This window comes from Euprymna scolopes, chromosome 11 (assembly GCF_053919585.1).
Source record: "Euprymna scolopes isolate OS-2025 chromosome 11, ASM5391958v1, whole genome shotgun sequence".
Lineage (NCBI taxonomy): Eukaryota > Metazoa > Mollusca > Cephalopoda > Sepiida > Sepiolidae > Euprymna > Euprymna scolopes.
Genome location: NC_136492.1, coordinates 35,646,045 through 35,672,202, shown reverse-complemented (window position 1 = coordinate 35,672,202; position 26,158 = coordinate 35,646,045). Strand labels below are relative to the sequence as shown.

At 31.8% G+C, this 26,158-nt stretch overlaps 1 protein-coding gene across 8 annotated transcripts in view; it reads right to left on the bottom strand.

The window, feature by feature from the left end:
- Positions 1-2,523: 2,523 nt before the first annotated feature.
- The window catches only part of LOC145287828 (uncharacterized), a 1,009,440-nt gene continuing 985,805 nt past the window's right edge, over positions 2,524-26,158 (bottom strand). For all 8 annotated transcript variants that reach the window (XR_013869202.1, XR_013869203.1, XM_080135695.1 and 5 more), the window contains one exon: positions 2,524-3,003. Coding sequence is in view for 2 of the 8 variants with exons in the window: in XM_080135695.1 (XP_079991821.1) it covers positions 2,972-3,003 (32 nt within the window). In the remaining 6 variants the exon portion in view is untranslated. The remainder of the gene's footprint in view (positions 3,004-26,158) is intronic.

Below are 26,158 nucleotides of genomic sequence, written 5' to 3'. Positions count from 1 at the left end.
AAATATACTTTCATACAGGTATTTATTTAGGTTAGTAATATTATAACTGGTTGAGAAAGTAGAATATTAAGCGACTTATGTAACCCATACGGGTATGATCATAGTTACGATCTCACTTATCCTCTTTTGGGGGGAGTTATTGGATGGGGGATAGTTGTACTCATAGTTCTTCTGATTTTCTAATTTAGAGTTCTTTAAGTGCATGTATTCTGAAATGTTTGCAGGATATAGCAGTTTCTTGTTTAATATTTAACAGTTATTCCTATCTTTAAACATAGATATCTCCAGTTTTTCTGATAAGCATAATGGATATAGTGAATTTAATGAGTGGCAACTATTGGCCCTTCTAATAATTTTTCATTCTATTCTAGGTGTTTTATTTTCTCTAACTAATTTCCAGTAGTATACCGATAAGAAAGTGTCCTTTTCATACGTTTGATTCTTCATCGAACGTGTATGTCCATAGAATCTATTTTTGAAAGTCATTTATAAAATCTTTCATTCCTTGGGTTCTCTACTGGGGATATCCTAGCCTAGTATACCACTGATGAGGTTATACATTCATTTTTTATTGGGCATTCCTCAGGCTTTTGGCAGTTACATTTATTCACAGCCGTGTTATCACTAGTATTTACACTTTCTCTATTAGTCATCCTTAAGATTCTTCCATTATGCTTTTTTATAATTCTTTCCAAGTTATCACCACAGCTATAACTTAATTTTAATGTATTTTTATTGAATATTTTATGTAATATATTATTTGGTGGGAAATGCTTGTTAATAAGTTGTAAGAATTTTGTACCAAGTTTTGTCTTCAACATAATATTAAATGGGGGTGTGAACCAAATCACCTACCTATTACGATTTCTAGACCTATTTGTGCTAGCATTAGTTACTTTATATTTTATATCTATGTCCTTATACCCACTATTTTTAAGTGCTGTATTATAAATACCTTTGCAATCATTGAAAGTTACTTCATCAGATAAATTGTTACTTATTCTACTTTCAATAGATAACGGTATATGTTTAATAATGGATGGTGGATGGTTAGACTGCGGGTGTATATAAATAGGGTTAGCATTATCCTTCATATATGGTTTATAAGTATTTAAATCAAGATCTAAAGTAATGTCAAGGAAGTTAGCATTAACTTCTACTTTTAGGCCAAAATCATTCTTGTCCCTATGGATTGCTTTCCTAACCTGATCACATTTAACAGTAGTAGCGTTCCTCACTATTATTAGCCCATCATCACGATATAAACCTATGTTCCTTCCATCAATAGTATTATCTTTTGCTAAACTATAAATGATATAAAGTTCTACGAGACCCTTTGCTTCTGCAGAGTCCAGCGATACCCCAAAAAAGTCGTTTTGCCCATTTTTAGCCCATTGTTCTCCATTACAGAAATGACAGTTGTGCGGAATTTCATAATGATTTCAAAATCCTCATCGGAGACATTGATATAGGTCTTAGCAAATTCAACTGCCTTTCCAAAAAGCTCCTTTGTGATTGACGGGTAGTAATCCATTATGTCAAATTGCACAAAGGCACATTTTTTTCTTGTTGGCAATGTTAAGAAACTATTTTACAAGATCCGCCGTATTTATCCATAGGTTCAGGTTGAATTGCCGTTTTAATTCTAGATTGATCCTTTCCAATATTCTTTTACTAATCTTTATACACACACACACACACACACACACACATATATATATATATATATATATATATATATATATATATATATATATATACAAGCATACACATACATATATGTATATGTGCGTGGGTGCATGCGGTAATGACCTGACGCACGTGCTGTGTATCTCGAGATTGATACAATTACTATAGTCTACTATCTTTACTTACGTCATTATAACGGAAATTACTTTATCTTTTTTGGAAAATATGCAGAATCTGTTCTGTTGTCATGGTACTGTTCTCTCAAACGAGTTGATAATTAATTAGCAATTGACTTTTGCCATGACCAAAAACCCAAATAGCAAAGTGGCAAAAATAATAAACAAATAAAAATAAGAGGTTGAATAAAACTAAGATTTTAAAAATAATAAATATTTGTCTAGGATCCTTCTTGCCAACTTTCGACTGTAATCGTCACCGTCCCTTCTATCTCTATTCAAAACTAAGACTCGTTTGTGATTGTTCTTTTCACAACTATCAGTGTCTTCATATGCAAGCAAATGCTGTATGTATATTGATAAGGACTCTATGGACGAAAGTTTCTTTTTTTCTTATCTTCGTTGATTTCGTCACCTGACATGAAATGCAGAGCGTTGTCGCTTGTGTAAGTCACGTTTTGTATTACTCTCGTCATACAAACTCACAAAACAGAACACTTCAATGTTGTGGATTGTAAACAATTAATAAAGACTGAGTTTACTGGATTTCATTATTGAATTAACAGTGTTTGCACATCTGAAAACAAACCAAAAATTATTTCTGCAATAAAATATGGGAATTGTATTATACGGCAGTTGGAGAGATAACAAAGTCATATTGTTGTCTTTTAAGAAAATATATGTTTATTTCACGTAAAAATGACAATGAAATGATCAAAATATGTACAGTTACAAAGTCTTGGTGATGTTTATTTAATTGTTTATTTAATTGTTTATTTAATTGTTTAGCCTTCTGTATTTGGTAATCCTTTTCTTTTTTTTCTCCGAAAATTGCAGGGTATAAAAAAGGCGAATTCAGAAATCATCGCCATCCCTTCTTAGTTGATATTGTTATTGTAATAGTTTACATACTCGCGCATACACGCATGCATATATATCTATACATATATACATATACCTATATATATACATATATATATATCTATGTATATATCTATATATACATATTCTCTGTTAAACATTTGCGTTTTTTTACTATGTCTTTTTTTCTGGGTGAAGTAAATAAGTTGCTGCATAATAAGCACCTGTCTTCGTTCCTATACCTTTTATGTATCTGGCGACTTGAGAAAACCTTCATCTGTAAAGAAAAGAAAATAAAAAACGTCAAAGGCATTGAAATAAAATATAGTGCACGTTTACATTATTTTACAGTTATCCTCATTTTAAAAATGTTTTTCTATTTGATAATATATATTAGGCATTCAAATCAGAAGCACTTTATTACTATTTCGGAATTGATGCCATTCGAAAATTCATAAAGTTGGACTCATCTATTAAAACATTTCCCTGTTAAAATGAAGCTTTCTTTATTTTTATGTTATCTTTATGGATAAAAGACATAATTTTCTATATGATTGTTGTGACGACTAATATACAATAAATGAGTTGTTCCAAACGATATATATATATATATATATATATATATATATATATATATATATATATATATATATATATATATATACTGTTCGGAAAAGATCACGTATTGTGTATGAGTCACCACAACTATTCTATGTCGTTTTCTGGGAGAAGTAAGAAAAGTTGCTTTATAACAAATAACTTTTCGAAACCATATATTTGTCCGAGTTTTCTTATTGATCCAGTCGAGCCACAACAACTTGATGACGAGGAACTTGGAAAATATAAAGGGTATAATTATAATACAACAAATCTGACAACGAAGGATACCAATAACAAATCTGCCTTTGAACAAAGGAGCGACATTCTAAACTCACACCAAAACTACCTGACACATTCAACTAAGAATATAGTGTTTAAACTGGTATCACGAAAATACATTACAAAAGTCCTTCCACATATAGTGTAAGTATAAAAAAAATTGTGTTAGATACAGGATAAAAGAAAGGTTTTCAAAACTTTGAAAGTTTTCAGAAGATTTCCATGTAAACTAACTGAAAACTTTCTCTAATCAAATACTTTTCTTTTCTGAGGAAGAGTAAAAACGTTAGCTTTGACCAACATATGCCATTAAATAGTAATTAGCAATAATACAGAGAATATTAAAGTAACAAGTTTTTTGGGGAAAGTAAATGTTGTTCTTAAAAAAAATTACAATATAGATAAATTCAAGGCTGTTATCGTACATATGACGAAAGTCCAGATGGAGAAATAGAACTAGATGATAAAATCTGAGATGGAACATCAGAACCTGTTATAACAATAATTACAGCACAACAGATCTAAATAAAAGAACTACGTTTCAAAAGCCTCTACAATAAAACACCTACTATCAGCAACACAGTGTTTTCTCAGAACACACTATAGGAACCTTTACCTGCGTTTCAGATAATGATAAATGTTTAAATTATCCTTTAAAATGTATTTCAAAACCTTTTCAATGTCGATTACGGAGACTGACTTGATGCAAAAAAAAAAAATGGACTAATTTGGCCCAAGTAAGAAACTGCTGAACACTGCAGGTTTGTAGATTACATTCTATCTAAAAGAAAAAAAACACGGATCTGGGGTTCGCGGAAACCACGAAGTTACTATCAGAATGTTTTAACCCTAATGCGCCATTGTTTCTCAAATAGTGGGAATGTTTTAATTTGTCTAAGCGAGTAGCTTAAGAGTATTTAACGTTCGCGTCGATCGTAAGGAATTACATTTATTTTTAAATGAGAAATAAGCTACTTGTACAAAATTATACCCATATAAAAACAATGTTACCCATGAGGAAAAGGAAATGTCGTATATTTAGCGATTAAAATCTTATTTAAAACTGCGCACCGAGAAAGTCACTAAAACATAAAAAATGTTAGACGTGTAAGCGAATAATAAAAGTCGGATTACTAATGAAGTTTTGAAATTATTAAAGAGTCCCTAAAGCCAGTTTAATTAGGAATGTTTAAAATGAAAAATAGGCAGATAAAACTAATTAGGTTTTCAGAGTAGGTTGGGCATTTATAAACAAATTTTGAATCGAATGTAATGTTAAAATGAGCTACATACGTTATATCAATGAGGCAAACGATAAAGCTCAATAGATAGATAGCATAGATCCAGAGAAAATAAATCGATAGAATGTCGAGGATAGCACGCAAGTTAAGACAGCAAATTAAATCTTACAGCCATTCAGTGATGTCAGTTTTGTAAGTAAAACGTTAATTAATCAGTAACATGTTTTTACGTGTGGTTGAAACTCTCGCATTTTGTTGAACATTTTGTTTTTATTCATTCCGAAATCTATATCTACTGTTTGTAAATAGAAAATGTTTGTTGGTTTCGTGTTTATTGTTTTGTTGGTAGAATTTTAATTGTTAGAGTCAAAAACAACGTACAAAATATATTTTTCATTCTGTTTTAGCGACTCTTCAACAAACTGTAACAGTTTCTTGGATTTTGTTTTCATTCAATATTAACAGGAAGCTATACCATACATAATATTCGTAGAGACCATATCATCATAACTGTTATATGCTAGTTGTATTATTTTCCCAACAATCGACGAAATATTCAACGAAACTTGATTTGTTTTCACTAGAAAGACAACCTAATCCAAAATGTGGACGTATGTATAAAAACATATTTAATATCTCCCGTGACTAGAAAAATATATCAAAATAAAAAGCTTTAAAACGAAGTGCTTGAGGTGATTTAAAGAAAATATGTCAATATTAATGATTTTATAGAAAAAGAAACAAACATGAAGATAAGTGAATAAATAATTACAAAGAAATGGTAGTCATATGAAAAATTTGAAATGAAATATGAAAAACAATATAATTACATTCTGATAAAACTCAGTAAACAGATCCACGCGTGATTTTGCTGAATAATTGATCTTAGTAAAGTGTAAAAATCTCATTTTTCTTCACGCGAGATACGAGATTTTGACGCTTTTTTGGCCTCGTCATTTTTATTCTTCATTCGTGTCTATACATATTATTATTATTATTATTATTATTATTATTATTATTATTATTATTATTATTATTATTATTAGCTGGTGCAGTGGAAATTCCACGGTAATTTTCCATTTTTAAACACATTATAAAAAAAATGAATAAAAATAAAATAAAACAAAAAAAGGATTTTATAATTCTTTTTAACCTTAAAATAATTAATTTAAAAATTAACATTTTTCTCAATGAAAATTCAAAACACCATTTTTTTTTCTAAAAAATTGTAAAGGAACAAATATAAATTCACTGGCGCATTATTTTTGAATTTTACAAAGAATCTATAATTAAAAAAAAAAACTTGTTCAGTCTCCTCCCAACATGACATTTTTTTAATTTGAAAATAAAACAGCCAATTTGAAACCTAAACAGACATCCATGATTTATTTTCGGAGAGGAAATCGTGTAAATGATTTTAACTGATTTAAGCTGACTACAAATGAAGGTAATTCGTATCTCATGTCAAGTGGAGGTCTAACATTTCATTGAACCATTATTTAAAACATAACAATATGAATATTGAAGATTGTGCATCTGTGTGTCTGAAGCGTTAATGTTTGTGATGATGTTTTTTGTGATATCTGACGTTGGACAGGTAAATTAATATTTAGATTATTATTATTATTATTATTATTATTATCATTAATAATAATATTAATAATAATATTAATAATACTACTACTACTACTACTACTACTACTACTACTAATAATAATAATAATAGAGACTGTTCATCTGTATCTTAAACTTTAATCATACATTTTGTCCTTATTAGGAAATGTTTCTTTCCAATTTTAAAAATAAGTGTGAGTTATGCAACTTTCATTATTGAAGAATAAAAGCTTTTATGGCGAATCAATAGTTATAATGTCGATGCTATTTTCAGGGACAGGAATAAATATTTTTAGCTCAATTGTTTTGTTGTTATTTTGATCTTTGCGTTTAATACTGTGTGAAATTAGACGAGGAATAAACATGAAATATTTCGATGATTAAAAATAAATTATTACCCTGTTTTCCCACACGGAAATAATTCACAAAAGGCCAATGACGACATAGATTATCTTTCTCGAGATGTGATAAGTAAAATCAAATATCTTAATGTCACCAGTTTAACCATTATTTAAACATAACAATATATTTATTTTGATATAAAATAACAAATACACATTAATGAATTATATGTCTTAAATTTTGAATTCAACTTTTGGCAACTTTTGGCAATCATGAGTTCAGGTTTTAATTTGAATGCAAGACATTTAAATTTGAAATTGCCTTTTATTTTTTATTTGAATGTTAGCTTTTAAATCTGCAGTTTGAAAATGTGGCTATGATGTGTGCTGTTAGATCGCTTGATAAAAGATTCACTTTTTGTTATATTTGAAGTTGTTTCACTTTGGAGTCAACAAGTACAGATAAACAAGGAAACCTCAATATCGGGTCTTTTATAGATGAAAAAACATGAATTCGTTCTATTTCTTCCACTGGGGTTTTCCTGAATTGGATTAACTGGCCCAACCGGTTAAACTTCTGCCAAATGGAGTTCTAACCTTTCATTCAACGCGACTGGAATATTTACATTCAAAGTTACAGGCAGATTATACACTGCCGGATTTTTTAAAACCATTTGACAAATACAACACATATAGTGCTACACAATTCACCCGACTGGAACTGATAACTCAATGAGATGATATAGACAATACGTTATTAGACAGCCTTTTATTTCCAAATAAAATATGTAGATTGTACTTTAAAACAAAATATGAAAAAGTTTAAGTGTAAAAATAAAATTAAACGTAGTATCGTTCACATAAAGTTAAATTTAGCAAAAAAGTGAAAATGGTTATATAACAGAAGAAACTTAGGGATAAATATCATGATTTGATGACGTAATAACAAGCTGGGCACAAAGGATGTTGCACAAAGTAAAAACAATCCAGCATTTACAATCATTTTCATCTATTGCTTATCAAAACATTATTTGTTCAAGAGCAAAAAACGGTTCAGGTATTAAAATTTAATTCTAATCACAAGTCTAATTTTACAGGCGTTTATGTTTTCCATACTTTATTTGTTAATTTATCATATTACAATACACACACACATGCACACTACGTACTTTGGCCATTTTGATAAAGGTTCCTATACTTTAAAATTATTATCAAATCTCTCTCTTTTTTCACACTATCTATCTATCTATCTATCTATCTCTCTATATATACATATATATATATGCGTATAAGTCATTCGCTGTTGTTGGCATATATTATGAAAATGAATAGTGTGTAAATAATAGCTTTTATTAAACGCATAAGCGACAGGTATTGCATGTACACATTAAAATATAGTTTTGAGTAATGACTACTAAGAAGTGGTTTCATCTTTCGATATAGTTTAATGGTATGCCTGGACATAGTTTAAGTAGTGAAAGTGGTTGGGAAATAGGATACACTGAAAAGTAAGATTAGAAATATCGATGCCGTCAGTGGGAACAATGTGAGGCGAACATATCGCACAAAAGATTCCAAGGGAATTTATTGCTACACACGCAACCATTTTATCTTCAAGAAATAATAAACATAATATTTAGTAGACTTGTATTCCTATACTCACACGATTGAACTGAAATACTTGTTTTAGATGTTTGATTCTTGGAGTTCAGACAATACTAATAAAACACCTTTACCAATCTTTCAATATATTTTCTACGCTGGACTCGATGCCAAATAATGCATTATTAATTGGCAGTCAACCGGATTGATCAATAAACCTGATAAGATGACAGTAGAACTACTGAGAATAACAATGTAATATTACATGACACCCATCTCTACGTTTAATAGATTATTGCATTTAACCAGCGCAGAACTAAAATTTTCAATCAACGTCACGAAGTTGCACTCATGGCTGGCATTACTTACTGTTCAAAGAAACTTCTTGAAAAGATACTTAAAGCATATTTACTTCTTTGATTTTCATCCACTGCGTATCAATAAAACCTTTTCCAAAAGTTACAATACAACATTTTGCACTCGTCGACATTGGCTTGATTGAGTGCATTTTATTAATTTACATTTTCATGTCTAATAGTTAAATCTAGTATTCTTATTTTGTTTGGATTAAAACATAAACTTTGCAACTTTATGCGTTAAAATTGTCTTTCAACGAAATGTCAACTTATGTAAACTTACACGTAGACAAAAACAGTTAGTCATTATCTAAAAAAAATAATGACATTCAAGAAAAATGAGTCCAGTGAATTACGATTTTACAAAACATTAGGAAAGGAAGAAACCACGACTAAAATATTGTCAGTATACTGGAAACACTAAAAAGACCAGATGACTATTTCATTAGAATCACTGATTTGCGTGGAAGAAGTTTGTTTCAAATATCACTGCACACTTGAACCAATATCATGAAGAATGCGTCACCATCCATTGCGTAAATACTGCGAAAGTGATCTATATGATACACCTGATACCATGAAATTACCGTTAAGAATGCAGAACATAGCCAAATCGCGTGAGCCGTGGCCGAACAAATAAAAAGTCGAAATAATGGAAAAAAAGAAAGGTCTACGTGAAACGAGGAATTCAGCGAAAAATGCGTGTGAAAAAGTTGCAATTATCTATATTATATCACGCGTAACATAGAGATGTTTAAGAGAGTTTTCCAATCAGAAAAGTCAGGGATTTTCACCGAGTAAGGCAGATTAAAACGAATTGCATCATATTGCAAAATTTGCATTTATTGAAATTATATCTCATTGAACTTGTGTGAGGTGAACTTGAGTAGAAAATACGAGCTAAACAAGTCACAATCGCAGCAAGATTGAGCAGATCTTCGATTTAAATCAATTTCTGTGTGAAAAAAATCCAGAATCTTTCATGCAGTATCTAAAAAGAGTCCATCTTGATGAATCAAATTTAGGAATATTCTGTTTTGTTCCTTGACTTGTATACTAGACGCACTTATTAAATAATATTTTGTATATAATGCATTACATAAAAAAAATTCTGAAGATGTAAGCGATTTGATTATTTTTGTTTGTGAAATTATAAAGAAAATTATAATTAATATTGAAAATGTTAATTTCAGAAAACAGATTTGAAAGAGACTAAATGTAGTTAGTAAAAAGAAAATAAGCCAAAAAAAGAAAACCACATGAAGAGCGAAAGCAAGGTGTCAAATATAGCGTTATAATACATTCAATAGGAAAACCGACAATAATTTGGCAAACGTGCAGTTAGGAACTTGCTGGATAAGTCAAGAGAAAATTTAAGCTCTAAAGAGGAATTGATCTTAAAGATCATTTTCTATGGAAGATATTAAAAAATGAACGAACGTGCGTAGACATTTTGTAAACATTGTTTTTAAAAAAATAAAAAATAATACTTCTATTATGTTTTAAACGACTGTAATAGTTTATTTTGGAAGTATATTTCATAAAGAAAATTGACAACCCACTTTAAAAACAGAAATTACGAGTTTTATATATTTTATTCGCAGTTTTTTGTTGACTCTTCTGGCGGCCATGTTGTAAGCCCTAACGGTATTTTTGGAGATTACCTTTTATATTTACTTAGACATAACAAAAATTAGAAATCATTTGGATCTTAGAATTTTAGCATTTAAAAAGACGCCATTTTTAGTTGTGTTCAAATGTCAAAAAGGAAGATTACAAATATATTTTTTTAAAGTAAAAGTATTAGTTACGCATTAGTAGGTTAAAATGTTAATACAAATAAAATGGATACAGTTTAACGTCTTGTCCAGGACCAATTTTTTTTTCTTTTTTTTTTTAATATATAGAAATCTATATACTCTGAGCATTGCCCCTAGGGTTTTCCGCTGATATTCATGCAAAAAAGTAATAGCCTTCTCATAAGTGGAACTTCTGTTCTTTAGTTCCTTTTAAATAACGTAGGACTTGTTTAGCTCTGTTTAAATCCTTCATTGTCGGTCGTGATAATTTTTGTGACAGTTTTGTTACTGTATAGCATATGTCGGGCCTGGTTGCAATCATCAAATATATAAGACTACCCATAATTTCGCGATATTGTGTGTCATTTATTATTTCAGATTCTGTGTGTATATTTTTATTAATATTATTTTCGACCGGTGTAGAGCGTTTCTTGCACTCTCCCATTCCGAATTTTAAAAGTATTTTGTCGATGTATCTCGATTGAGTCATCGTAACAAGTCCTTTGCTTTGAGTAAATTCTATCCCCAGAAACCAGGATATTTTGCCAAGATCGGTCATTTTGAATCTTTTACTTAATTTGTTCTTAACATCAGTTAACATTATGTCACAATTTGATGCGATTAAAATATCATCGACCCACAAAACCAAAATCAGTTGTTTATCGTCTTTGTGTTGGGTATATAAACAGGGGTTTACAGCGCATTGTCTAAATTGTTGTTTAATAATATAATCATGGAATACTGTGTTCCAACACTAAGAACTCTGCTTTAGACCATATAATGACTTGTTAAGTCGCCACACGCTATTTTTATTTTTCATTATAAATCCCTCTTGAGGGGTAATATAAATTTCACAGTCTATTGGGGCATTCAAATAAGCATTTTTTACGTCCATTTGATGGATGTTTCGGTCATATTGTGATGCGACTTGCAGTAAAACTTTGATTGTCGTTAGGTTTGTGGTCGGCGAAAACGTAGAAAAGTATTCTTTACCGTAAATCTGAGAGCACCCCTTAGCAACAAATCTTGCTTTGTACTGTTCTACGCCTGATGCTGTACTCTTTTTTGTAAAGACCCATCTGGTAGAAATGACATGTTTATCTCTACCGTATAGGTATCATTTTCGGTTAAGGCATCTATTTCTTTTTTTCATGGCAATTTTCTATTCATCACAATGTTCTGAATTAATTGCTTCGTTGAAGCTTTTTGGCGCATTTTCCATTGAATAGCAATAGTCGATTTGATAATCCTTTATATTGTCGACCACAAAAAAATCGGGTCGTCTTCTATTTCTTTTGGGATATCTCTCGACTTTATCATCATCATCATCATCATGGACACTCTCGTCTCCGTCATTTTTATTGTTTTCTTTTGTTCTAATTATTTGAGGTAATATAATTTAATCCTCTTCATATGACGGGTTTTCGTCTGTAAAATTAAACGTGTCTGTGAATTTTACACACCGGATTCTTTTTATTTTATTTTTTTCGGGAAAAATATTAAATTGGCTGGACTGTTTTTATCGTATCCAAGAAATATACCTCTGTCAGCTTTAATATTCAATTTACCCTTTTTCTCTATATATGCGAAGCAAGTTGAACCAAATATATGCATTCTGCTTAAATTTGTTTTTTTTACCGCAGAAAGATTCATATGGAGTTTTAGATAGTGTTTTGTTAAAGCACCTGTTGCGTATATAGGCTGCCGCCATAAGTGTATACGTCCAGAGGTTTTTAGGGAGTTTTGATTCAATGAGTAGGCATCTTGCCATTTCAAAAGTGTCCGCCATGCACGTTCAGCAGTCCCGTTTTGGTGTGGCGATCTAGGAGCTGATGTTTTATGCCTGATATGATGGTTTATTAGTAAAAGTTCAAAGTCTTTATTGGTAAATTCCGTACCGTTGTCAGAGCGAATACACTTGATTTAACCGTAGGGGGCCATGTCGGCTAGATATTTCTTAGTTGCTAGCAGGGTATCAGATTTGTTCTTTAAAAAGTAAACCATTATTAAACCTGAATGGTCATCTACGAAATTCAACACATATCTATAATGTTCTCTGGTCATCGGTTCTACGGGACCGTTCAAGTCACAATGCACCATTGATAGGATTTTTTTTTGGCCTTTTTGTCTGGTATCTTGTTTTGATAGTTTGTCATTTTCCCTTGCGTACAGACGTCGCAGTTGAAGGTTTTTGATGTTTGTATTCGCATTCCATCAAGTACAGTCGGCAACTTTTTGATATCAGGAATATTGCAGTGTCCAAGAATTTTATGCCATGTCTGTAGATCATGGCAGGCGGTTTTTGATGGAACTACGCTATTTAAATAATATAGTCTTCCATTTTCTTTAATGTCGAATACAGTTCCATTCGGGTATACCAGTTTGGATTTATTGGGGATTAAGTTTATATCTGCACCTTGTTTTGTGGCAGCTTGTACAGAAAATATATTTTGCTTAAATTTTGGGATTAGAAGAGCGTTTTCTAGAATACAGAAATAGTTCACCTTTATTGTTCGTTAGCGAGATTTTCGCATTGCCTCTTTTCAAAACGATATCATTGACTCGACTTCCGTCAGGTAGTTCTACAAAATGATTTTGTGTCTTAAAGTTGGGATCAAAATTGATAAAATCAGATTCCTTTGTAATCACATGTGCCGTGCCCCCACAATCGACAAGAAAATTATTATTGCTTGTTGACGCATCAAATGTACACGAAAATAAAAATGTATGTTCACTAACAGAACTCTCTACATTTTTAATGTAGTCGCCATTTTGAGTCCTGTATATACATTGGAAACTCTTGTGATTAGGTCAGTTCAGTGTATAAAGAAATAATTTTGGGTTTTCCTTTCGATAAATAATGCTCTCTCAATATGTTTAATGCTTTGCAGCCGTCGTCCAGGGCTTCTCTCATTACCAGTGATAGACTTCGGTCATCTAAACACTGTATTAATTCCGCAAAGACAGTTGCGTCCTTTTCAATGAAGTCGGGGTCGTTTCTGTTTTCAGGTAGTGTTTGTAGTACTTTGTGTAGCTTTTGGATTCGTAGATATCCCAAAAATTTAACTTGCCACAATTCGAATTTTGATTCGAATCCATCGAAATAAAGACGCACGCTGGGCGCATAACCTCTACAAGTGTAAGCCATTTTGAGTTTCAGAACAGTTTCAGATGGTTCGCTGTTACGCACAAGTCCTGGGAGGTGACTTGTTTGTAGTAGACAGTTCCACAGAACAAAATATTCTTACCGTGTCGAAACCCGGGAAAGAACATTTGAAATTGCTCCAGAAAATGTTTAATATTTATGAAGCAATTCTGGTTTCTGATTGGTTTGTAGCAGAACGTGAATTAATTTGATTCGTCAGTTCTTAGTAGCATCGTTTATAAATAGAATCTTCCGACTGTGTGGGATCATACCCCATTATCACTCCGGTGTGATGGGATGTCTCCTAGCGGCTTCGGCTGCAGGGAGACAGGGTAGTACAGGTCAAGGATTCGTCACTTGACACTCATTCCAACAGGTGAGGGGCCGGGAACCGGCCCAGCACCTGTTGGACTGAGGTACACCGCCTGGGTAATACCTAGGAGGTCCACCCTCCCAGGCCTTGCCACCGGGCTTTCCGGTGGGGCAAGTTTATTGCTTGCTGCCTAAGGCGCCCCGACCGGGGAATGCCGACGGGGTTACTCAGGCAATTTTTAAAATTGCAGGAGTGCCCCTCCTTTAGGGGAGCCTGCGGGGTTCCCACTTTCCGGCCTTGTGCCACATTTTGCTGAGGTGGGCAGCAAATAAATATCTACCCCATTACAACTCTGTGATGGGAAGTGTCTCCTAGCGGCTTCGGCTGCATGGAGACAGGGTAGTACATGTCAAGGATTCGTCACTTGACACTCAGCCCAACAGGTGAGGGGCCGGGAACCGGACCAGCACCTGTTGGACTGAGGTACACCGCCTGGGTAATACCTAGGAGGTCCACCCTCCCAGGCCTTGCCACCGGGCTTTCCGGTGGGGCAAGTTCATTGCTTGCTGCCTGAGGCACCCCGACCGGGGAATGCCGACGGGGTTACTCAGGAAATTTTTAAAATTGCAGGAGTGCCCCTCCTTTAGGGGAGCCTGCGGGTATCCCACTTTCCAGGCCTTGTGCCAAATATTGCCGATGTGGGCGGCAATTAAATATCTACCCCATTACAACTCTGTGATGGGAAGTGTCTCCTAGCGGCTTCGGCTGCAGGGAGACAGGGTAGTACAAGTCAAGGATTCGTCACTTGACACTCAGGCCTACAGGTGAGGGGCCGGGACTGAGGTACACCGCCTGGGTAATACCTAGGAGCTCCACCCTCACAGGCCTTGCTGCCTGAGGCGCCCCGACCGGGGAATGCCGACGGGGTTACTCAGGCAATTTTTTAAATTGCAGGAGTGCCCCTCCTTTAGGCGAGCCTGCGGGGTTCCCACTTTCCGCCCTTGTGCCACATAATGCTGATATGGGCAGCATTTAAATAAATACCCCATTACTACTCCAAAATATTGCAACAGTGCCTTTTGTATATAAGTACGGTTTATTACACAGAAAAGGGGCGTGGAGACGGACACGTTTTATTACTACATTTAAAAACTGTTTATGTTCTCTCAATAACGTTAGCACACATGTATGTCAATTAATAGTCCTTTTCCTATTAATTCCTTTTTCCTATAATTCCTATTAATTGAGCATAACAAATCCATACACAAGACAGTTACTAATGTAGGGTATACAGGCATCAACAAAAGAGACACACTGAATGGGACAAACTTAACCTTTCGCAAAAAATGTATTGCTTCATTTACTCATGCGCAGTTACCACATTTAAAACATTTTGAATCATTGAAATAGATTCGATATAATGAAGGATTCCAAATGCCATGTTTATTTTTGATGCATTTAAAATAAATCAATGAATCATTTATAAATAATCAGTTATTTATATTCCTCAAATTACTTGATGCTCTCTTAGAGTTTTACTCTAAAATTTTATCTATTAATATTTACGAGAAGAATATTAACATTTTCTTCGTGTTTTATTTATGTGCAAAATATGACGCAAAATATTTGGTTATTTTTCGCCATTCCAAGTTTTAACATTTATTTCCTTATTTCAATATTTTCTCTTTTTTATAAATAATTCTTTTTTTTTTAATTTTTGTTTAAATTGGTGTGACTTAAACTTTTTTGATATTAATTCAAACTAAAGTAAAAACTAACAACTGAGAAGTTCAAATGAAATAAATATCGACAACAGAGAATCGTACTTCACTTCCTCCTTCATCTACTCCCTCTACTTAACCTCAATTTTTACTTTATTACTTTTTTACAAGGAGATATAAAAGTATCATATTTTAAGTTCTTGGGATGACTCGACTGCGATTTTAACACCGGTCGTCCCGTCCGTTGATATATATATATATATATATATATATATATATATATATATATATATATATATATATATATATATATATATATATACCCCCAGCAACACGGCCCACAAGATATTTAACAGAAACCCTATCAAATTGAGCTACAGCTGCGGCAATAATTAGAAAAATAATTAAAAAAACATAATAACAAAATTTTCAGTAACGACACAGAACATAATCTGGGGAACAGAATAATAAAGACATGCAACTGCATTAATAAATCCAAATGCCCCCTTAAAGAAAATTGCCTCACAACATTTGTAATTTATCATGCTAATATTTAAGCCAAGGAGGACCTCCCCACTAGAAAATTCTACATCGGGCAAACTAGCAATACATTTAAACAGAGATACACAGGTCACAAAAGCTCTTTCCTAAACCCAAATTACAGAAACAAAACATCATTGGCCCCATACTACAATGATCTCACGAGTAAAAATTTGACACCAATTGTTGACTGGCACATCCTGAAAAGAGCACACACTTGCCAGTCAGTAAATTCACCTAGCCTTCTTTGCCTGCATCGAAAACTATTTATCACAAAATTAAAGGATATGGATAAACTCTTAAATAAGAAACAGGAAACCTTGATAAACTGCAGACATTACAAATCGCATCTGCTTTCTCACTTGCTAATTACTCCCCAATAATCCCAACTAAATTCAACTCCAAGACGACCCTCATGTAATATCTGACAGCTAAACACCTACAAATCAAAAAATGCATATATATATATATATAATATATATATATATATATATATATTATATATATATATATGCACACGCGCACACTTGCAAGTAAATTTTTTTGCAATATTATAAATTACTGAATAGTCCCACCGAATCCACCCATTAACCACAGAGTTTATATTCGGCATATGCATATCTGCTGAACCCCTGATAATCATTTTTCCCCTTAAATCTCATTAAACATATTCATCTGCAACAGAAATATCAAACTACTATTCAGCTTAATGGTATACGCGCTGCTCTGCTCGTTGTCTTTCTGTTAACTTTGATACTAATCAAAATGAAATTACACCGGGTACAACCTGAACATATATAAAATAAATAAATGAATAAATAAAAATAAATAAATAAAAAAAACAAAAGTAAAAAATAAAGAACACAATTATCTAGTAACGGAAAACATACGCTGCAAACATAAACGTTGTCTACCTAAAGCCAATAGTGATATTTTCAAGAAAGTAAAACACTAATAAAACTCTTTAAAATTGCTAACCGCAATCTTGGCACGTCTTTTATATACCACAATCACTAAGTGTGACCGTAATCTAAACGATAAATGATGCATGACACCATATGATATAGAGGGTGAAAAATAACTCCAGATAACACCTGTATAATCTAATTCTAGTGGTTATATAACATACCAGTATATAGATACATATGTATACATAGTCTTCTACGTGCATAAGATCCATGGGGTACTACTGTTTAACGATAATTAATATAACTCCCAGTAAAGTTATATCAGTACTACTTAGTAGCAAATAATTGGGAGGAATTCCTAATCACCCTTCTAGCGTAATAATCATTATCACTGCCAATAAATAAATAAAAATAAATATAAATTAAAGAAAATAAAACGTAAAAAGAAGAATACAAATTAAATAATTAAATAAAAATAACTGCATTTAACTATCATAAGTTTAATAAGGACATATATTCTGAGTTTTGCAATTACTATCATTATGAAAAGTTTTAATAACAAATTAAAAAATACACCAATTAGTAAACCAGCATTATACAAAGTAAATAGGAATACATATTAGGTCAAATAAAATAAAAATAAGAAATAAAAAATAAAAAATCGATTTTGTTTAAATGAGAGAAAACAAATCTACCACTATGAAACAAATAGGGGCACCCCTCTCTCCTATTCTCCCTTTTCTTCTCTCTTCTTTCTTCGTCATCCTCTTCCCATTTCATCTCCCCCACTCTCTTCTTTCCTTTCTTTCTTTTGTCTCTCATCCCCTTCCTCCCCTCCACTGTTCACTAGAAGCCCAAGCAATGGTCTGCAGAGACAGAAAGGAATATTAAATTAAAACAAATAATAAAAAGGAATCTCAGACATGCGGATGGCAACAGACAACCTAAGCTCATACTTGTTTAAGATAACATCTACATATCTCTGACTTTACAACCTCTAATCTTACAAACCCTAATCCCAAACACAAACATGAAATGATTGAATAAAGGCACGGTAAATAGGTGAATAAACAAATAGGGAAATAAATAAACTAACAAATTCGCACCCAATCACCCCTGCTCTCCGAACAGCTGAACCGTCACCCCCATGACCCTTAAAAAAAAAAGAAGAAAACTGGCCTTCTTTTGCTGAAAGTTTATTTTCGGTTTTCATTTTGAATTCCGCTTTCGTAAATAATCGTTTGTTGCCCGAAGAGATCTCTAGTAACTAAATACTAGAAGACCTAAACATGCCCATGACTGTGTAGCAACAAATTACTGCTTTTCCAAGATTTCTGGCATATTTTGATTCTGTAGCTAATCATTACAAATCAGCTTCTGTTATTGTAACAGTTGTTTAGAATTTAAAATTTTTCGCTGATAGCGACCATTGCTTTTTATCTGAAATTTGCAGAAAATAAGCATATTTGTCATTCCGTTACTCTTACTGCCCTTCTACTAAAGGTGTGAATGTTAGCTTTTCTCAATTTTTCTTAATTTTTCATAGCAAGATCTTACGTTACTGACAAATGCTAGTACCACAGCATGTGTTTTCATAAAAGGTTGATGCTATTATTATTATTATTATTATTATTATTATTATTATTATTAGGAGTAGTAGTATAGTAGTAGTAGTATTAGTAGTAGTATTTATCTTTTCGTGTATCTTTCTTATTTTTCCTTCACTTTTTTCATTTCTATTTGCCGTTTTCTTTTCATTTTATGATTTCTTACTTTTTTCGAATCCTCTTTTCTTATTTATTTTAACCCATTTCATCTCTATCTATTCTTTATTTCATGTTCAACTTGTTACTTTTATATTTTGTATCTTATTTAGTCTGATTTATTCTATCTTTCTTTACCTTTTTACTGCATTTTCTTCGATTTACTTTTATTTACGCAATTAATATTAAAAGTCTTTGAACGGACCCGGACTTATTACAATAAATAATCCTCTGTAAATTATTTCAATTGGACGTTTTTAAAAGTTATTTTTTACTCTATTTGATTGCTGTCTCCTTTATTCTTTTTCTGTGTTCTTCTGGTTCCGTATTACTATTTTAATTAGAAATACTTCTCCTTTGTCTTGCCCGAATTCAGCGTTTTTTATATATTTTTTCTCCGTGGACTGATTTTCTATTGCAAAAAATATTGTTTCATTTACGCATGCGCAGTTACCAAACTTAAAACCTTTTGAATCGTGAAAATTCGTTTGATATAATGAACGATTCCAAATGCCATGTTTATTTTTGATGCATTAAATATAAATCAATGCATTATTTATGTTCCTCAAATTACTAGATGCTCTCTTGCTTGACAAATTTATTTTGTGCGGGTTCAAATAATCTAACCAGATTTCAACTAGATAAATCACCACTATATATGATTCAAATGGAGTGCATCATCCCTAGGTGGGGGCATCCTCGTGCCAGGGTTGGTTATTATTAGTACAATTGTGTGGGCTGTAGGAGAGTATATGTATATATATATATATATATATATATATAAATATATATATATATATATAAATATATATATATACACATATATATATATCAGACGTGATTTAATATATATATATATATAATGATATATATATATATATATATATATATATATATTCAATCATTTCTGATTGAACACGACAGAGTTATTCTTTTTTCCGATTTTTTTAATATCATTTCAATTCGCCGAGCGTTTTTTTCTCATCTGGAATGTTGCATATTATGATGCCCAAAAGTGGTTTTTCAGACATATTCATCTCAAACGCTTTCTATCAGTGCCTCCGATTGTCGCCAAGAGCGGTTGTTGTTGTTTTTGTTTTTTGAGGCTTGATATATATGTATATATATATATATATATATATATATATATATATATATATATATATATATATAGTAATTTATAAAATATATATGACGATTAAACTACACTGAATATTCTGCGTTTCATCCAACTATAGGATTCGTCAGGCTTTTGCGCGAATTCTGTCGTTGCTTCTTGTTTATATATATATATATATATATATATATATATATATATATATATATAGTAATCCCCATACAGTACTGTTTCGCTGTATCACAGCTCATCAGTGCATCTAGACAGGCAACTACCTCAAGCCAGGATCGAAACCGACCGGCAGTACGATAGTCAAGGCTTCTACTCACTATGCTAATCGGCGGCTTCTGTGTTAGCAGTGAATTAATGATGTTTTTACTTCTCTAAGTAAGGTTATTTTTCTAAAGAGCTATACTATAGAATAAGGCCTTCTTGTTTCATGAGACCTACACTCTATGGCCTTTCTAAAATACATAAGTAATGCATCCTACTTAGACCTATCTTGTCTGCTCAACATCCACTAGTCCAATAGCTATTACCGATTATAGAACCGGTCCAGGCTTTTACGCAAAATATTACATTCCGACTCGTTTAGGTTTGTTGAACATTTATGCGAGTTGCAACCCGGTGTTGAAAATAATTTTATGTACTCGACGTTTCTAGTTTATTTACAAATGTCCCACTACGATAGACTATTAATATTTGTGCCAACTCTTTTTATAATATTAATTTACCCCCTCCCACACACACACGCATTTCCTTGGGGGCATATTGCTTAACTCATGATGATCTGTACTAAAGCAGTAGTTGCCTTGGTCCTGCATTAGCTGACATTTTTGTGGGATTTCATGAGTCCGCATTGTTTAATGATTTATCGAAGACAACAATATATTTCAGATACGTCAACGACACGTTCGCCTCTGAAAATGAGGAAAACATATCTTTCAACAAAGTTAATTCTCTCCACACAACGTTATTATTTACTATGAAGAACCAGAATTACGGTCGCTTTCCTTTCCTGGAAGTTTAAGTCGAACGTAATAAGGGTTCTTTTCTTACAACAATCTACCGCAAGCCGAAATTTACTGGCCGATATATGAACTTGCGTTCAATTGTGCCTAGTTTCACGAAGATAAGGCTTATTCAGGCCTTAGTAGAAAGAACCCTTAGAATTTTTTCTTCCGGTAAATCAAAATGCGAATTGAAAACAGTCAAATATATTTTCATTCGCACCTGTTATCCGGAAAATTAAATTAATTATGTTATTAAAAATAAAGTTAACAAATACAATTCTTACACAGTCTTTGGTCCCTCCAAGTGTCCTGTCTACTTAAAAAAAAAATTTGGATTGGAGATACCGGTCATTGTTGGGTAAACGAATCACAAAATCTGTAAAGTCTGCATTTCCCCTAGTTGTAAAGAATTGTTTAACGTACATCACAAAAAGTAATGTAGTTTACGAATTAAAATGTTAGTGTGATGCCGATTATGTGGGTCGAACCTTCTTTAATTTGGAGACTCGAATTAACCAACATATTTCAGCAAAAATAAGATTGGGCAAACATTGTCTCTCTCACTTCTCTTCCATCTTGGAATCTGCCATGGACCAATACCTTTATGAAAATCCAGTGTGTGCCAATATGTATGAAATGGAGTGTTTTAGAATTTTACACAAGGTTGACTCTCAGAATCACTTGCGGATTTTGAAGTCAGTCTCCATTCTCTCACGTAGGCCCTCTCTCTGTCGACAGAAAAAATCGTTATCTCATTAGACTTGTTTTAGGATATATCAACTCTCCCCTTTGATCCGGCTTGTACAAATATTTTACATAACGTAAATATTTTATTCGTATTCCCACCCATCTTTCTCTTTTTATCCTCCCTCGATAAAATTTACACGCACACCCCATTAATACTCTGCTCTTTTGTGATATTTTATTTATTTATTTTATTTTTTATTATTATTTTTTTGCACAACCAACCGATTAACTCCTGATGGGATTTTTGACGAAAGGGGCCCCTCGGATTTTTCTGGTTATTTTCTTTAAAGCAATTTATAAGTGCTGTACCGTTTAACAGCTATACAGGCACACGCACGCCCACACCCACCCACACACACATATATATGCGTGTCTGTGTGTATGTATATACGGAAAACGGTAAATCAATTCGATAAAACGTAATATTTTCTGTTTATTCTATCATATCAAATTTACTTATCTATTCTAATTCCTATTTTTTATTAATAAGTCAGTTCTTGCGGAATTTTAATTTTTAAATGATGTATTTCAAATGATGCATTTGCAAATTAATTTTCGGTAAACTACCTTTACTTTATAAATCATTTTTAAGAGCAATTTTTACTCTCGGTAATCATTTAAATAACAATCGTTTTTGCACAATTATGCCTTCTTTTCAGAACGTGTAATAAAAGATTGAAAAAAGCAAATTCGAACAATTATCTTATTTCAATTCAAGCTAGGCCGAATAGCTGCTAAAACAGCTTACGAAGGACCCATTACTGAACGCGCATTCCAATGGTGATTGTAGAAATATAGTGGCAACAACGAGAGTCTTGAAGTTTATGAGCATAATGGTCGGCCATCAGATGTTGAGAACGATCAATTAAGAGCCTTAGTCGAAGCAAATCCACGTAGACCTGTTCCAGAACTTGTTTCTGAATTTGATGTAACGTATACGCTGATTCCCAACCACTTAAGAGAGATTGGAAAGACAAATGTACTTGATAAATTGGTGCTTTTCGAATTGAACGACAATCAAAATGTTATGAAGTGCCATTTTCCCTTCTTTTACGCAACAAGAACGGCGTGTTTCTTGACCGGGCTGTTACTTGTGATGAGAATTGGGTTCTTTGCGACAACCGATGACGCTCAGCTCAGTGGGTAAACGCCGTAAAAGATGGAAAACACCCCCCAAAGTCAAAATTGCACCAAAAGAAGGTCATACTGAATTTGGTGGTTTGTGCCCGGCCTCATCCATTACCATTTATGAATGCAGGTGAACCCATTACGACGGAGAATTACTGTCAACAAATGGATGGAATGCATCAGAATCTTCGACAATAACACCCAGCATTAGTCAATAGAAAAGACCCAATTCTCCTCCACAAGAATGCCACACCGCACTTTGCTCAATCGACCCTGCAGAAGTTGAACAGATTATGCTACGAAACTCTGTCACATTTTTCCACACTTCTCAGATACCGAATGCCACTTTTTCAAGCATCTCGAAAACTTTCTGCGTGAGAAATGCTTCAAAAATCTAAGCGATATCAAAAGTGACTTAATCGTTGACAGAACGCAAGATTTTTGCGTTACTGGCATAAATACACATGATTTGCATTGGCAAAAGTGCGTTAACTTTGATGATGCTTTGATGGTCAATAAGTGATGGCGCCAAGAGATTTTCATCTGAATTTAAAAGTTAAGAACTTTCTTGACAACCTCATAGTTCTTTAATTGTTTTCTCGGTTAAGTCAGCTTCGATAATCATATGTAGGAACGACGAGAACCATCTGCTGATTCTGGTTGAATGCTTAATTGTGAAACAAGGGTTGCACAATCTTCAGCCATACTTCTCCTGGCTCGACACTCCTTGATTCAGCAGCAAGTAAAACTTTAGGACGACCGAAAACAATGTTAAGCAAAGAATACATACACCACCTGATATTCTAAAAGTGTCACTTATCTAAATACTGACTAAGTTCAACGTTGCTTAACTTACATGAGCTAATGAGGACCGGTGTGTAAAATGTTACTATACCATACGTTCGCTATTTATTGAATAATCTACCACATTGAATATTTTGAAGGTCAAAAAGAAGTAGCTTATTGCATGTAAACTAGTGTTGAGTGTCGGTTATTTTTCCATTTTATTGTATGTTTTATTTATAATCAAAATGTTAAACCTATCAAACGTGTAAAAGTGACAAACAGAAATCAGATGAATAATGATGTCATATGCGTATGTGGAAAACTTTTGATAAATCATAATTTTGTTACCAAAAACTTTTGATAAATCATAACTTTGTTACCAAAACCTTTTGATAAATCATAATTTTGTTACCAAATACTTTTGATAAATAATAATTCTGTTACAAAAAACTTTTGATAAGTTATAATTTTGTTTCCAAAAGCTTTTGATAAATACTAATTTTGTTACCAAAAGATTTTGATAAATCAGAATTTTGTTACCAAACGTTTTTGATAAATCAGAATGTTGTTACCAAAAGCTTTTGATAAATCATAATTTTGTTACAAAAAGATTTTGATAAATCATAATTCTGTTACCAAAATATTTTGATAAATCATAATTTTGTTACCAAAAGCTTTTGATAAATCATAATTTTGTTACCAAACGCTTTTGATAAATCATAATTTTGTTACAAAAAACTTTTGATAAATCATAATTTTGTTACAAAAAGCTTATAATAAATTATAATTTTGTTACTAAAATATTTTGATTAATCATAATTTTGTTACCAACAACTTTTGATAAATCAGAATGTTGTTACGAAAAGCTTTTGATAAATCATAATATTGTTGCCAAAAACTTTTGATAAATCATAATTTTGTTACCAAAAGATTTTGATAAACCATGATTTTGTTACCAAATACTTTTCATAAATCATAAATTTGTTACCAAAACTTTTGATAAATGATAATTTTGTTACCAAAAAACATTTTATAAATCATAATTTTGTTACAAAAAGCTTTTGATAAAGAATAATTTTGTTACAAAAAACTTTTAATAAATCATAATTTTGTTGCCAAAATATTTTGATTAATCATAATTTTGTTACAAACAGCTTTTGGTAAATCATAATTTTGTTACCAAACGCTTTGATAAATCATAATTTTGTTACAAAAAGATTTTGATAAATCATAATTTTGTTACCAATAGGTTTTGATAAATAATAATTTTGTGACCAAAAGATTTTAATAAATCATAAATTTTGTTACCAAAATGTTTTGATAAATCATAATTTTGTTACCAAAATGTTTTGATAAATCATAATTTTGTTACTAAAAGGTTTTGATAAATCATAATTTTGTTTACAAAAAGCTTTTTATAAATCATAATTTTGTTACAAAAAGCTTTTAATAAATTATAATTTTGTTTCCAAAAGCTTTTAATAAATCATAATTTTGTTTCCATAAGTGTTTGATAAATTTAATTTTGTTACCAAAAGCTTTTGATAAATCATAATTTTGTTTCCATAAGTTTTTTAGAAATTATAATTTTGTTACCAAAAGCTTTTGATAAATCATAATTTTGTTACAAAAAGCTTTTATAAATCATAATTTTGTTACCATAAGTTTTTTATAAATCATAATTTAGTTACCAAAAGCTTTTGATAAATCATAATTTTGTTTCCATAAGTTTTTTATAAATCATAATTTAGTTACCAAAAGCTTTTGATAAATCATAATTTTGTTTCCATAAGTTTTTTATAAATCATAATTTAGTTACCAAAAGCTTTTATAAATCATAATTTTGTTACCATAAGTTTTTTATAAATCATAATTTAGTTACCAAAAGCTTTTGATAAATCATAATTTTGTTACCAAAAGCTTTTGATAAATCATAATTTTGTTACCAACAGCTTTTGATAAATCATAATTTTGTTACCAAATGATTTATGATTGTGCTTTTTTCCAGCACGCTATACTCATATGTTGTATTTGCAATGTAGTCTGTTGATAAGTCATGTAAGTTATTTAATTATATAATTTACTTTTCTTATGAACTCAATATGGCTTTAGGATTGTCTATAATTCTGATGCAGGCATATTTTCAAAGAAGGTTGGATAGTGACTATATTTTTAACGGAAGTTTGTAGAGTCGATTTTTTATTTCAGTTTCAGTTGTTTATTTTTCATTTTAATTAATTTTCTGTGATGTTTATATGGATGTAAAGCCAATATGCATTAGACGATCCTTCCAATATTCCATTGTATAAAGTTGATTTTCATTTCCTGAATTGCTGTCACACAAGGAAAAAGAGCTTACGATTCTCGGTATTTTCTTTTTCATTTCTAGATTTATATTTAACTTATAATTCGTTCATTG